Source organism: Pleurodeles waltl, chromosome 8, assembly GCF_031143425.1.
Source record: "Pleurodeles waltl isolate 20211129_DDA chromosome 8, aPleWal1.hap1.20221129, whole genome shotgun sequence".
Lineage (NCBI taxonomy): Eukaryota > Metazoa > Chordata > Amphibia > Caudata > Salamandridae > Pleurodeles > Pleurodeles waltl.
In genome coordinates this window covers 693,747,593-693,763,133 of record NC_090447.1, presented here as the reverse complement: position 1 = coordinate 693,763,133, position 15,541 = coordinate 693,747,593, and the positions used below count along the sequence as shown (strand labels likewise).

Here is a 15,541-nt window from a genome sequence, read left to right as displayed (position 1 = left end):
ACTAGTCTATGCACAGCATGTGTATCTGCAGCTACACATGCCATCGAAAGGAAAATGTCACCCAGTGTACATCTGTTCGTGGCATGAGACGCTGCAGATTCACATGCGCCCTCCCACCTCCCCGGGAACCTGTAGCCGTTGTAAGTTGATGAAACTTGTACATTAGTAAATATATATCACTTTTATACACATTATGTACATACATACTTACTCCATTGCATGGGCACCTTTACTATATACACAACTCCTACCTCACCCTCTGCGGGAAAACAATCTAAGATGGAGTTGACGCCCCTGCGCAATGGAGCTGAGAGGGAGGAGTCCCTCGGTCTCGTGACTTGAAAAGACTTCTTCGAAGAAAAACAACTTGTAACACTCCGAGCCCAACACTAGATGGCAGGATAGTGCACAGCATGTGAATCTGCAGCGTCTCATGCCACAAACAGATGTACACTGGGTAAGTGACCATTTTCCACGCACGCACACACACACACACACACTAAAGTTCCCTGAGAACAACCAACATCTGCATACTAAATGGAGACATTGACTATATACCAAGGTGAATCACAGCTTCTCTGGGGGTTTACTCTTAAACACATATATAACTCCAATAATCATACCGTACTTTCAATGTTACAGGAAAACCATAAACATAGAAAGGAAAGGATGGACTACAGCATACTTAAAAACAACCAAGCACCCAGTAACCCCTAATCCATATCTACACAAAGCATTAAGGTTTGGCCCACTGCATTGCCAAAACTACAAACAGTCTTTGGTTAGCTAGTCAACGAGCTATTGGTTGGTAACAGTGAAACCATGGGCCTCTAAATGCACGCATACAGCTATAAAGCATATTAGAAGAGCACCATCAAAATGAAAGACCCTAAATTCAACTTTACCCTAAATAATGATGTATGGGCCAAGGGAGTATAACAATTGCCACATACATCTAGTTAACAGCTATCCAGTAACCACAAAATAAAAATGATTCATAGTTATGCCTATAGATAATTACACACACACTCACATACCCAGGTAGGTCTGGGGTGTGTGTATATACATGTATGTACATTTTTTCAGTATATGTAGATATATGGAGAGATGATGTGGAGAAACCATGCTCTCGCAAAGACAACTAGTGGTAAAGCACAGAAAAACTTTTTCTGTTGGAACTACTTCTATTTCATTCTCTCCTGTACAATGGGCAAATACCACTACGTGATCAATGCATAGTATGGGAGCTAATGTATCACACCTTTAATTATTTTATTTATTTTGTACGTTTTCTCTTTCACTGGGGGGTGGAGGGGTCCCATGTGAATCTAGAAGATGTCCATGCTTCAAAAGAAACTAGATACCTACCTGTAACAATAGTTTTGCAACCTGAACTCTTCTAGATTCACATGGGACCCTCCTACCTCCCCAGTGAAAGAGAAAACTTACAAAATTTATAAAATAATTAAAGGTGTGATGATAAAATAATTTAAAAAAAAGTGGACACAGTACCTCAGCCCAAGATGATACATAAGTGCATTATAAAAAATAAAAAAATGCTACATGCATCTACGTGTCACACCAGATGATATTTCATAATAATGTCACACGTATTCAACTCAGGTGACATTTCATAATAGTGTCACACGCACTCAACTACATAGTTCACATATAAAGGGAAAAAGAACAAATCCGTAAACAAATCATAAGAATACAGATACTAATGTTCTCTTCATTTGTAGGGCAAAAATATATCTGCTACAACATATGTGGAACACACAACAAGCACTACCCTTTTTCTAGGGATAAACCTAACCCTGCACATTCACTACAATAGAAACATACAAATAGTATTACACCTATTCGGCGGGCATACACAGTCACAAGGCGAGAAGAAAATAATAACTTGAAAGCTAGCACACACACAAAGGGGGTTGTAGCTGATGCCAGAAGGATCTGGTTTCACACACACCCATTATATAAAAAAATAAATAAAAAAAAAAAAAAACAAGTAGCACTTTCTGACTCCAACCACTAGATGGCAGAATATATGTATAGTATGTAAATCTAGAAGAGTTCAAACTGCAAAACTATTGTTATCGGTAGGTAACTAGTTTCTTTCTAAAATTGCAATATCCTGGAGGGTTTGGACAGTAGTTACCGCACAGGTCCATCCGGTGGTCCTGTGTGCCTTCTTGTATCTTCCGGATCAGCCTTCCTTGTTGGACGTGTCACTAATGGCAGAATTTCCAAATAGTTTACTTGTTTCCTCTTATTCTGTTTGTTTCTCAATGAGATTTTACTTCTGTGAATAATTTATTGATGGAATTCCCATTCAAGTCAATGCACAGTTGGGCAATTCGAAGACTTGCCCTAAAGTTAGTTAGATTGGTGACAATAAGTTTAGCTTCTATGGCTCGAGAGCTTCAGGCATTCTTTGTTTGTTCATCGTTTACATGTTTCTGTCCAGGTAAATTGGTCCTTCATGCTTGACTATCCATCTTTCCCAGTTTGGGATCTGCATTTTGTCTAGACTGTTACCATTCCATCTTTCTTTCTCTACAAAGTAAGAGGAACTGCTCCATAGACCATACTCCTAATTGCAGAATCATGTTATATCAACCACACTCGACAGGACATTATGAATGCTCAGCTTGTGCTATTTTGCTTTTTCATCTTCCCTCCGTATCAAGTACTATTATGCCTTGGCCAAGAAAGATCCTCCAAAGGGCATCCGTGTCCATTCCACTAGCAGCAGGGCTGCCTGTATGGCCCTCTTGATAGATATCATGTTTGTCAATATATGCAGAGTGGCTTCATGGTTATCTTAGCATATTATGGTATGCACTACAGTCTCTTACCTTAGGGACACAGTGAGAGTACTTTACCTGAGCTGTATTGCATGATTCCCTTGATTATCTGGCACAGCTCTATTCTCACTTCACAGGACTTATTGCTTTGAGACTGATAAGATGATAAATCTGCTAGAAGATGTATATATCAGAAGAAAATGTTTGAGGTGTGTGGCTGTAGATACACATGCTTAGCATGATCCTACCATCTAGTGTTGGGGCTCAGATGTGTACTTGTTTTTCTTCGAAGAAAGTTATTCAGTCAAAAGGTAGTGTGACTCCTCTTGCTAATAATGCACATGGTCATGGACTCCATTGTTAGACAGTTTTTTGCCGCAGTCTGGTTCGGATGTGTGTTCTTCTGCTCTTGTTCGGCACCATCATCATGTTCATGTAGTTTTCCCTTTGTATACCTACTTTCTGTCTGTATTGTTTTTATTCAGTCTTTTCTGACTCTTGTTCAGTTTAACGGCATCAACTTCATTGGGGCGACTTGCATCAACTGCGGCCCTCATGGGCCTACACACTTCGGGTGCTGCTTCTATTCTCAGGCACTCCTCTGCACTATGTCCACTCAATGGTGGAACGGATGCCTTTTCAACTTTGTCCTCGGTGTCATGCCAAATACCATTGCACAGACCTTCACTAGATAGGTGGTAGCAATGCCGGGGGTCCTATATGGAGCCCCCCCGAGTGCATGAAATCATACTTCCAGTACTTGCATTAGTACTGGGGTATGATTCCGAAATGTCCAGGTTCGGAGTTACCATTATGTAGCTGGATATAGGTCGTGACCTATAAAATGGGGCTGGAGTTCTTGGGGGCAACTCTGCTAGTGCAGGGCTGCCCTCAACCACAGGTACCTGCATCCTGCCCTCTGGGCTGAGAGGGCCTACCATAGGGGTGACTTACAGTGATCTGGTGTAGTGACCTGTAGTGAAACTGGGTGCGTGCACCCATTTTGCGCAGTCTTCAATGGCAGTCCTGCAGAACCCTTTGCATGGGCTCCATATGGGTGGCAGAATAACTGCTGCAGCCCATAGAGATCCCCTGGAGCCCAAATGCCCTGGGTACCTACGTACCATATAGTAAGGACTTACATGGGGGGACCAGTATGCCAATTGTGGGAAGAAAAAGGTGCAGTTTAGAGGAGATAACAACACTATTGGGGTCCTAGTTAGCAGGAACCCAGTAGACACAGTCAAACATACTGACAACAAGCAGACAATGGGGTTGACCTTCCTAAGAAAGAGGGCACTTTCCTAAAGCCTTCATGGGAGGTCTTAAGAGTCATTCCTCCCAGTGTGCTACCATCTTCCACATGGGATTTCAGTATTGGATTAACAAGGTTAATGGGTCCTCCATTGGAGCCTCTCCACTCTCGCCCCCACCAGTTTTTATCCTGGAATGTAATATTTCTGGTCGCTATCACTACACTTAGACATTGTCAGCTTCAGGCACTAACTTTAGAAGAACCCTTCTTCCTTATATATATAGGGATAGGGTTGTACTGTGCACCAACTCCAAATTTCTTACAAAGGTGATCCCACAATTCCACCTTAATCTATTGAACTGCCTGTCTTTTTTTTCTGCAACCTAACTCAGTTGCAGAAAGGGTTCTGCGTACCTTAGATGTAAAACAAACTTCTATGTGTTACATTGACCAGAATAACTAAATTGTTTAGAAAGACACAACAACTATTTGTTGCGGTCTCAAAACCTCACAAAGGAGGGCTATTTCTAAATCAGGCATTGCACAATGGATTGTTAAATACATCCAAACATGTTATGCTAAAGTTAAAAGAAATTCACCCTTTCCTCCTAGAGCTCACTCGCTCATAAGAGAAGCTTCAGTGGCCTTCCTGGGAAACATACCTATAGCTGACAAATGTAAAGCAGCTACATGGCCTACACCGCATACATTTACAAAACATTACTGTGTAGATGTTCTGGCCTGTCAACAAGCCAATGTGGACCAAGCATGTCTACGTACACTATTTCAAGCAACTGTAACTCCCACAGGTTAGTCACTACTTATAGAGAAGTACTGTTTTATATTCTGTGCTAAGCATGTGTATCTACAGCCACACATGCCTCGAAAGGAAAATGTTAGTTACCTGGTAAGCATCTGTTCATAGCATGTAGTGCTGTAGATTCACATTCGCCCACCCTCCTCCCAGGGCACCTGTGCTTGTTACAGTTACTTTCACTTTTTTCAGGGACTCCTTTTGCATGGACACCTCTTTATTCTATGCTTTGCTTCCCGTTCCATCCTCACTTGCCATGCAGGAAAACAATGTAACAGTGGAGTCGATGACTATGCACATTACTAGCAAGAGGAGGAGTCTCACTGCCTTGTGACTTCAAAGACTTTCTTCAAAGAACAACAACTTGCACACATCCGATCCCAACACTTAATGGCAGAATTATGCTAAACATGTGATTTACAGCACTACATGCCACAAACAGATGTTTACTGGGTAAGTAACATTTTCCTTTTGATGGATATATGATCTTCCTGTAATTTCCTCACAATCCTCCCCTAACGCGTTAATACAGTGACTATTCAGATCCAAGGTATGCAGACATCTTATGTGCTGTATTTGTTGCTGTAGCTGCTCTTTTGTTTCCTCTCTTTGCATACATGCCAAAATGATGCAAGGTAAAAGACGTAGGAACAGGCAAGTTGATGCCTTCTATACTCAGTTGCCTTTATGTCCCAAGGCAAAGTCTCAACTGAAGCTTCACCTAGCAAGGTTGAAGAGATATTGCTGGGGAAAAGCTTTTCCAGAGTAGTCTGGAGCCTTGAAGGAAAAAAGGAAAGTTCATAAGGAGAGGACTACGTGAGATGATTATGTATCCACCACAAATATTGTTACCGAAGGCTAGTAACTTTTTCTTTATGATGTTGTACTTTGTCAATCTTATGCTGGACGTATTATTGTTTTACTGATTTGCTTATCTTCAACAGTGCTTTATACTGAGTTACCTCATCCTCTTGGAGTATATTTCTTGTGAATACAGGTTCTGGTAAAATTCTTTAAGCACTCTTAGGACTTCTAAATTATCGCTGACCAATTGACCATCTTCAAGTATGTTAATATTGCTATGAGTTGCTTTCTGTCTTATTTTTAAAGACAGCAACTTGCCAACTTTTTCTCTATGTTCATAACATTCCTGTAGGTATACCAAAAATGTAGCCGCTGCGGTTTCCATATATATTTTCATAATCTCATCTTTTACCACTGTAATTTCATTTAAGATGTCCAACATCGCGGAGTCATTTGTAGCTGCATCCCCCAACCGCTGTTAAACTAAAGCCAGTTTTCCTAGTATTGCCTTCAGCTGGTTATAGCACGCCCTCTCTTTACTAACAGCATATCTGAGCGTCTCTCCTCTGATAGCAGCTTTGAGCGTGTCTCATACTGTATGGCAAGGGGCGGTACCCCGATTTATCTCCCAAAACTCCGGGATCCAAGCCCTCATATGTTGAACATACACTGGATCACGTAGCACCCCTCTATCAAATTACCAGGTCCTAGCCTGGGGACCGTCACTCCCCAAACACACTTCCAAAACCAGAGGGTTATGATCCGACATTATTCTTGGATACCTCTCGATCCATAAACCCTCTCACATCGTGGCAGACACAAAAATATAGTCTAGCCTCACTGACTTCTTATGTGGGAAGGAGAAAAATGTATGGCCTAGTTCAAAAGACCTACAGTTCTGCCAGGTATCGACCATACCGTAGTTCAGTAATAATGTCTGTAATGCAGCAAAGACTTTGGGTTTCCTCCCCTGATATGTTGATTGATCTTGAATACTGTATTAGTTATCTAAATGTATGTTTAAATCACCGCATACTATCACCGGAGGCGACCAAGACGCAAGCTCCCTGTTGACAAGGTCCAGCACTTCCGGGTTGTAGGATGTTGGCTCCGTATAAACTATTTCAAAGTAAGAAATAGTGTGCACAGAGTCCAAGGGTTCCCCTTAGAGGCAAGATAGTGGCAAAATTAGATAATTCTAATGCTCTGTTTTGTGGTAGTGTGTTCGAGCAGTAGGCTTATCAGAGGGGAGTGTTAAGCATTTGTTGTACACACACAGGCAATAAATGAGGAACACACACTCAAAGGCTTATTTTAAGACCCACAATTTCAAGATTTGAAGTAAATACATAAAATGCAAGGTACTCCACACAGGTAAGTTGGGAACTTTGAATTAGAGCAATATCATATACAGTCTGTTAAAATGGCAATAAGTTATTTTAAAAGTGGACACAGTGCAAAAATCAACAGTTCCTGGGGGAGGTAAGTAATGGTTAGATTTGTGAGGTAAGTAAGACACTTACAAGTCTCAGTTCCTGGGCATAGGCAGCCCACCGTTGGGGGTTCAAGGCAACCCCAAAGTTACCACACCAGCAGCTCAGGGCCGGTCAGGTGCAGAGGTCAAAGAGGTGCCCAAAACGCATAGGCGCCTATGGAGAACAGGGTGCTGCAGTTCCAGTCTGCCAGCAGGTAAGTACCCGCGTCCTCTAGGGCAGACCAGGGGGGTTTTGTAGAGCACAGGGGGGGATACAAGTAGGCACACAAAACACACCGTCAGCGGCACACGGGTGGCCGGGTGCAGTGTGCAAAGCAGGCGTCGGGTTTTAGATAGGTTTCAACGGAAGGACCCGGGGGTCACTCTAGCGGTGCAGGCAGGCACGAGGGGGGCTTCTCGGGACAGCCACCACCTGGGCTAGGCAGAGGGTCGCCTTGGGGTCACTCCTGCACTGATGTTCGGTTTCTTCAGGTCCTGGGGGCTGCGGGTGCAGTGTTTGGTCCAGGCTTCGGGTCCCTTGTTACAGGCAGTCGCGGTCAGGGGGAGCCTCTGGATTCTCTCTGCAGGCGTCGCTGTGGGGGCCCAGGGGGGTCGTCTCGGGCTACTTATGGGATCGCATTCGCTGGGTAGTCCTCCCTGTGGTGTTGGCTCTCTGGATCTCGAGCCGTGGGTGTCGAGTGCAGAGTGTGAAGTCTCACGCTTCCGGCGGGAAGAGTGAGTTCTTTGGAAGTTGCTTCTTTGTTGCAAAGATGTATCTGTTTTTGAGCAGAGCCGCTGCTCACGGGAGTTTCTTGGTCCTGGGTGTCAGGGCAGTCCTCTGTGGCTTCAGAGGTCGCTGGTTCCTGTTGGATGCTTCGCTGGTTGCAGGTTTTCGACTCTGGAGACAGGCCGGTAGGGCGGGGCCAAAGCAGTTGTCATCCATCGTCTCTGCAGGCTTGTTGGTCAGCAGTCCTTCTTCTTGGTTCAGGTTGCAGGAATCAGATTTTCTGGCTTCAGGGTTGCCCCTAAATACTCAATTTAGGGGTGTGTTTAGGTCTGGGGGGGGCAGTAGCCAATGGCTACTGTCCTTGAGGGTGGCTACACCCTCTTTAGGCCTCCTCCCTGAGGTAAGGGGGGGCACATGCCTATTCCTTTTGGGGGAAGTCTCCAAAACCAAGATGGAGGATTTCTAAAGGCAGAGCTCACCTCAGCTCAGGGTTTCTTAGGGGCTGTCCTGACTGGTAGGTGACTCCTCCTTGTTTTTCTCATTATCTCCTCTGGACTTGCCGCCAAAATTGGAGGCTGTGTCCAGGGGTCGGGCAGCTCCACTAGCTGGAGTGCCCTGGGGTATTGTAACACAAAGCCTGAGCCTTTGAGGCTCACTGCTAGGTGTTACAGTTCCTGCAGGGGAGAGGTGTTAAGCACCTCCACCCAGGGCAGGCTTTGTTTCCGTCCTCAGAGAGCACAAAGGCTCTCACCCCAGGGGGGCAGAAACTCGTCTCTCAGCAGCAGGCTGGCACAGACCAGTCAGTCCTGCACTGAAGGATTGGGTAAAATACAGGGGGCATCTCTAAGATGCCCTCTGTGTGCATTTTTCAATAATACAACACTGGCATCAGTGTGGGTTTATTATTCTGAGAAGTTTGATACCAAACTTCCCAGTATTCAGTGTAGCCATTATGGAGCTGTGGAGTTCGTTTTTGACAAACTCCCAGACCATATACTTAATATGGCCACACTGTACTCACAATGTCTAAGAATGGACTTAGACACTGTAGAGGCATATTGATCATGCAGCTATGCCCTCACCTGTGGTATAGTGCACCCTGCCTTAGGGTTGTAAAGCCTGCTAGAGGGGTGACTTACCTATGCCACAGGCAGTGTTTTGTGTGCCTGGCATCCGGATGGGGATGCCATGTCGACTTTGCCTTTTTCTCCCCACCAACGCAAACAGTCTGCAATGACAGTGTGCCTGTGTTAGGTGAGGGGTCCCTTAGGGTGGCTGCACCCCTTAGGGACCTTCTCTGGTCACACAGCCCTTGGTACCACTGGTACCTTTTACAAGGGACTTATCTGTGTGCCAGGGGTGTGCCAATTGTGGAAACAATGGTACATTTTTAGTGAAAGAACACTGGTGCTGGGGCCTGGTTAACAGGGTCTCCGCACACTTCTCAGTCAAGTTAGCATCAATATCAGGCAAGAAGTGGGGGGGTAACTGTAATACAGAGCCATTTTTCCTACACGGGTCATCTACATTCGACCCATAGATTGAGCAGATTGTGATCCAACACCACCACTCGTCCAACCTTTAATGATTTGATACGTGCGAGTATAGCTATCCCTTTAGTACTTGTACTTTGACTAGTATACACCACCAGCCTCCATCCAGGAAATTCCAACAGATGTTTCTGCAAGCCTACGATATGTGTCTCTTGCATGCAGACAATGTCGGCCTTAAAAGCTTTTAGCCCTTCCCTTACCAGTTGCCTTTTTTTTTAACCATCATTGAGCCCACAAATATTCACTGTTACTATACATACTTTACCTTTCTGACCCATATTCTCCATTGTACAATGTTCCTTAGCTGTGTCACCCAATTATTCTTTCCACACCCTGTACCTGTCTGCGATCCACTATTATAATAATTCCCCTGCTGTGTGTCCCCTTAAGCTCCCCCCTCTCCTACCTTGACCATTTGCAAACTCCCCCCGCAACACAACACAACCCTACCATAGGCCACCCCCCCTCACTGCTAAGTGAGACTACCAGACCGCTGGGTCCGTAAGATAGAAGTCGCCCTACCCCCCACCTGGCTCACTGTGTGGCTATCCTTATAATATATGGCCAATATCTCAGTGGGACAGTTACAGGAAGGGGAAATAAATGAGTTGAAGGCCCCTCTGTCGGATAAGGAGATTGGAGCAGCTGTTAGCACTCTTTCAAGTGGGAAGGCTACAGGCCCAGATAAAATGACCTTACATTTTTTTTAAAGTTTTTTGGGAAGTTAAATGAAAGCTCCTCACCTTATTTTTAGAGGTGTAAGCAGGGTCCCAACCACCTGCATCGTGGGTGGAGGCAACCGTGATGGTCTTTTTGAAAAAAGAAAAGGATCCGCGGCTGCCGAGCTCATATCGCCCTCTCCTTAATAAACAGCGATGCCAAAAGTTATGCTAAGGTTCTAGCTATTCGGCTAAGCTCGGTGATTATCAATTTAGTCTATCCCTGGCAACATGGGTTTATTCCAGGGAAAGGCACAACTGATCATGTTAGATGTGTAATTACATTATTGGACGCCCTGGAAGTGGCAAAGCTGCAGATGGCAGTGATTCTGCTTGATGTGGAGAAAGCTTTCAACCGGGTGCATTGGACATTTTTATGGTCAATTTTGCGTAAAAACAACATTGGCCCCGGGTTTATCAGGGCTATCCAGAATCTATATTGTAACCCCACAGCCACTATGCAAGTGGCGGGATCAAAATCGGATCCAAGTTTTATTCAGAGGGGTACAAGACAGGGGTGCCCGTGCTCACAGCTGCTGTTTGCCTTATTTATTGACCCATTGATTAGAAAATTGGTTAATGGATGCTATGGGAAACGTAGTATTGCTTTACCACTAGCAAACTCTACTATACCAAATACGCTTTTGATAGATTCAATGCAAGATGATTTGGGACACCTTGTCATGAATTGGGACCGGCGGATAGGGGCTAGTGAAGCTGCGGTCCTATAGTCTCTAGATATGGATCAGTGTGTGTTTTTGTTGGCTGGAAAGTAAGCTCAGCACTATAAGGTATTATTTAACCTATTCTATACACCCGCCAAGATCGCTAGCTGGGGAAGGACAGAAGGGATCACTTGACCCCGGTGTAGGAGCCCAAAGGCTGATTTATGTCATATGTTCGTCAACTGTGAAAAACGATCCGGTTTTATCAGCGATATTTCTGAATTTTTAAAAAAATTGCTGAAACAGGATATCAGCCTAACACAACTGGTGTTATTAGCGGTTGATGAGACAATATGCAGGAATCAATTGCGATATTTTCTTTTTTGGCAATGTCAGTGATGAGTGGGTGTGTCACATCTAATTGGCTGAAACCTGAACCCCCTTCCTGGAATCAATGGATTACGCGCCTTTTGTCTGCGTACCGTTTGGAATCCTGTTTATGCACGATAAAGGGCACCACGAACAGGAAAAGGGGCTTGAAAATCTGGGCCCCTCTGTCAATTTGGTTTCAAAGGGTTTAGAGGATAGATTAGTAATTACATGAACAATGAACTTGCACCTGCTCCATGTATTATTGATCAAATATTTATTGTTTGTTGTGACTGATTCAGCTTTCTGATGAAATTGTATCCTGCTGTGTGTCCAAAAAAAAAAAAAAAAAATGTTTTTTGTCAGCTATCCAGTTTTCAGAATGTCTTGACAGTGTTGTTTGTTATGAATACACATGTTTCTTTTAACAATAATGCCTTTCTCAGTGAATTTAAAAGCATGGGACTCCCACCACTCCTTATGGTATACATTCTTTCTAAATGTACAGGACAGGTTCTGAAAACATCTGTAGTAATAACTAATGGTTTTGATCGCCTTTTTGTACATAATTAAAACTGCATTATCATTGTTCCAAGGTAATAATACTGATGGAATTGAGAACAGGAATGGAACTGCTAGTGCTCTTTTGCACATAGATGAGTCTGATGATCTAGACAGACTTGATAAACAAAGACCGAAAAAAAGGAGGAGATTGGAAAACCGACAATTCCAAACAGGTGAGTATTCTCAAATGACATGGCACTGAATTCAAGGGGTTTTATGCTAACATTTTTAGTCTGTAGATCACAAAGCAGCTGGAACTCATAGCCTTGACATGGTTCTGTCAAGGCAGGTTGTGAGTGATAGGCTTGTGGTGTTCATCTGCAGTCATACTTATGAATGTACCAGATATACAGTTGGGAGCATTTGTATAATACCCTTGATCATAGAATCTCAAATGATTGGTCAACCATGGTTCCTCCGTAGCAAACAATCCTTGTTATAAAAATAAGATATTTCCTTGATTTATTCAGGCTCCTCTATATAGCAGTATGTGCTCCTCCTTGGTGACTACGTACATTTGGATCCTGTTTATGTCCAACTGTTGGAAACATATTATCTTCTGGAACGTATCCCACATGTCTCACAGTATCTTCATGCTTTTTCATTTTCTGACATCTCTTTATTATTATTTTTTTTTTTTAACAACAAAAGTTGGGTTAGCTTTGGCATAGTGCCACTTTTGAATCAATGTGGGTAACTACAGTATTGATATTACTAGAAGAGTAAGGCATGGAACAGTAACTCTTTGTCCCTGATTACATCTTAGATGGTGCTGGAGTAATGGTAAATTTGTGTGCACATTTACTGTTAACCATAAGTAAATTCACCCCAGTGTCATCTATTGTGATTTACCATATGGGACTGTTTTTGTTTTTTTGGCTCTTAAAACCACACCGAATTTCCAATACTGTGGGGTTTAACACATATATTTATCACCTGCTCTGAGCAGGTGGTCAGTGCAAGCATTTACCCTTGCATGGGGAGGGAGATGAGGGGGAGGATGTGGGGGAGTAGTGGAGGGTAGGTAATTTGTAACAGGGAGAGCGTGGCATGCTCCCCTGTCAGAAGAAAATAGGAATGAGACTCGGCTGCTATTGTTGCCAATGTCTTGTGAGCTTTGTCAGGATTTACTGCCTGGGAAAATTAGATTTCATTTTCGCTCCCCTGGAAAAAATTGTCGTGGAAAACCCTAACAATGTATAATCAGGTGGAGCTGAATTCAATGCTTTAATTCCACTTTGTCTGACTTGTAGTTAGTGAAGTATACAAAAAGTGTTAGGTGGAATGCTTGAATTACCTTCAGCCATTGGTATTTACTCAGGGCTGCATCCCAGTCCGTTATTTTGCACACATGCCACCTCTCTTTGAACCAAGCCATATGCATTTCAGTTTTGACCCTGCTCCCAAACTGCCAGGCCAGGTCCTCCCTGAACAGGAATAAAAGTAATCCAAGACTGGGTTCACCCTTAATATGGATCATCAGTTGTGAATTGCTTGGTTCCAGGGGCACAGCTTGCATGGGACATGGGTAGGCAAATCTTTCCGATGTCAGGCATCACTTCACTCTTGTAGGACGATATCACATATTTGATCCTATCCATTTTTGACACAAGAATGATAACATTAATGCAATCTCACTTTTACAGGGCAAAAGCTTATTAACTGTATACCATACAGTACTTCAAGTGCATTGATGTACTGGCGTGTATATGGAACACTCTAGGATAACTCTTTATGACTAATAAAAAATATAGTATTATTTACTCACAGGTGCTGTAACTAAGTACTGATATAAAGAGCACAATAATAGACTCTTGATTTAACTTGAAGCCTGGGTGCACCAACTTTGTAAGGTATTCATTTAAACTTGTATACATTCATTAACAATCAGTTGGTTAGGCATATTCATTTCAGCGTTTCACCTATGATCCTTGTTGGTGTTAAGAGTATAGTAGGATCTTAACTAGTGAATTTCAGCTCTTATTAGATTGTGTCACACCTATTCTTAACGTCCCATCAACTTTAACTTCCCGTTAATTTTTGTTTTCTTTTAACGAGTGTGTGGGTGGAGGTTTAGTTTTTTTATTTAAGGAGTGTGTGTGTTTTATGTTACTATTCCTGTGGGCACTTGGTTGTGATAACACACTCATGCTTTGGGGACTTGATTGTACTATGGAACCTAAACTCACTTCCCCACAAGGCAATGACTTCTAAATCATAAACAAATGACTCGAGAAACATCTGTGTCAATGTTTACATCTTTTTAAAATTCGACCTTGTGGGGCCCAGTGATTGATAAAGTGTTTATTTTCATAGTCAACTCTGCCCCTGTAGAGAAGAGGTGGTACTGCAGTCTTCAGCACAACAAGGGATTCTAAACACACTTGAGTAATCCGATCCCTATATTAGAAGCAAAGCTGACATAGCCATCATGGAATAGTTTTACCCTAATACAATTGTTTTCCTTACCGCTGTATTCTCACTGTCTGTATTTTAATAATGTGCATTTTAAACTATTTTGGAAAACATTACTTTAAATAATATGTTTCATTATAGATTCAAAAGCACTTCGCCTTACCGCTTCATCATTGGCCACAGCTGAAGCACAAACCATGTGGGTACTTTAGAGCAAAGTATAATGTAACCTCTTTAATTATGATTTTTAATGGTAAACATTTTAACTCCTTTTTTTTATTTTTATTTTTACATTATGCTGGGGGGGGGAATCCTGTAATTCTGTAATTTGCTGTTGACTAATTAGTGAAATTACAGCAAAACTATGCGAGAGCATGTGGAATTATGCAAAGTGTAAACTCCATTTAGCGCTATTATCTTGTGTCTAAAATGAACCCACGGATGTATTTTGTGCTAAGAAAATGGTGCAAAATGCAAAGAACATGAACAGCAGAAGCTACTCATGCTCTGTGCCTGTGCTCCAGAGAGAGACATTTTTACCCCTAATTACTTTAAATTACGCAGGAATAATCACACAGTTTTTGGTACTTTTCCATCACAAGAGTATCGCAAAATTACAGAAATTATTCTGATTACTAAACGTAATTAAAATTTCATCCAGGCCTTTATGATCTGCATTTTTTAATTCTCAAAGCCTGTGATTTTATGAATCATAGGTTTTGCCACCATAAACCTGCTTAATACATCACTCTGCCAGTGCTCTCAACCCACCTCAAGCATCACCACGTGTTAGACAAAACCCACTCAGGATTCTGGAAGAACCACAGCATGAAAACAACACTCATCGCAGCCACCGACGACATCTGGACTATCATGGACTGAGGAGAAACAGAGCCCTTGTCCTGCTAGACCTCTCTGCCGCTTTCAACATGGTCCCACACAGTACGCTCATCGGAAGTCTCCATGCAGTTGACATCCAAGGATCTGCACTCAACTGGATCTGCTCCTTTCTCACAGGAAGAACCCAAAGGGTCAGATTGCCGCCTTTCACATCAGAGACCGAGAACCCGGTCTGCAAAGTCTCCCAGGGAACCGGCCCTAAGCCCCCACCCTATTCAACATCTACATGATACCACTTGGTATAATCATTCAAACCCATGGCATCATCTATGCCAATGAGACCTTACTCCTCCTTTTTCTGGCAGACAAGACAGTCACCACCAGAACCAGCTTCACCAACTGCATGACTAGTAGTAGCAAACTGGATGCAAACCAACTGCTTGAAGTTTCCATCTGACAAGATGGAAGTTCTGGTCTTTGGAAACAAGACCTCCCCATGGGATTCCACCTGGTGACTGTTAGAGCTAAGATG

General features: G+C 43.0%; 1 protein-coding gene across 3 annotated transcripts in view; it reads left to right on the top strand.

The window, feature by feature from the left end:
• Window positions 1-15,541, top strand: part of ZFX (zinc finger protein X-linked) — a 543,920-nt gene that overhangs the window by 472,983 nt on the left and 55,396 nt on the right. For all 3 annotated transcript variants that reach the window (XM_069204818.1, XM_069204819.1, XM_069204820.1), the window contains one exon: window positions 11,787-11,927. In XM_069204818.1, the coding sequence (XP_069060919.1) occupies window positions 11,787-11,927 (141 nt within the window). The remainder of the gene's footprint in view (window positions 1-11,786; window positions 11,928-15,541) is intronic.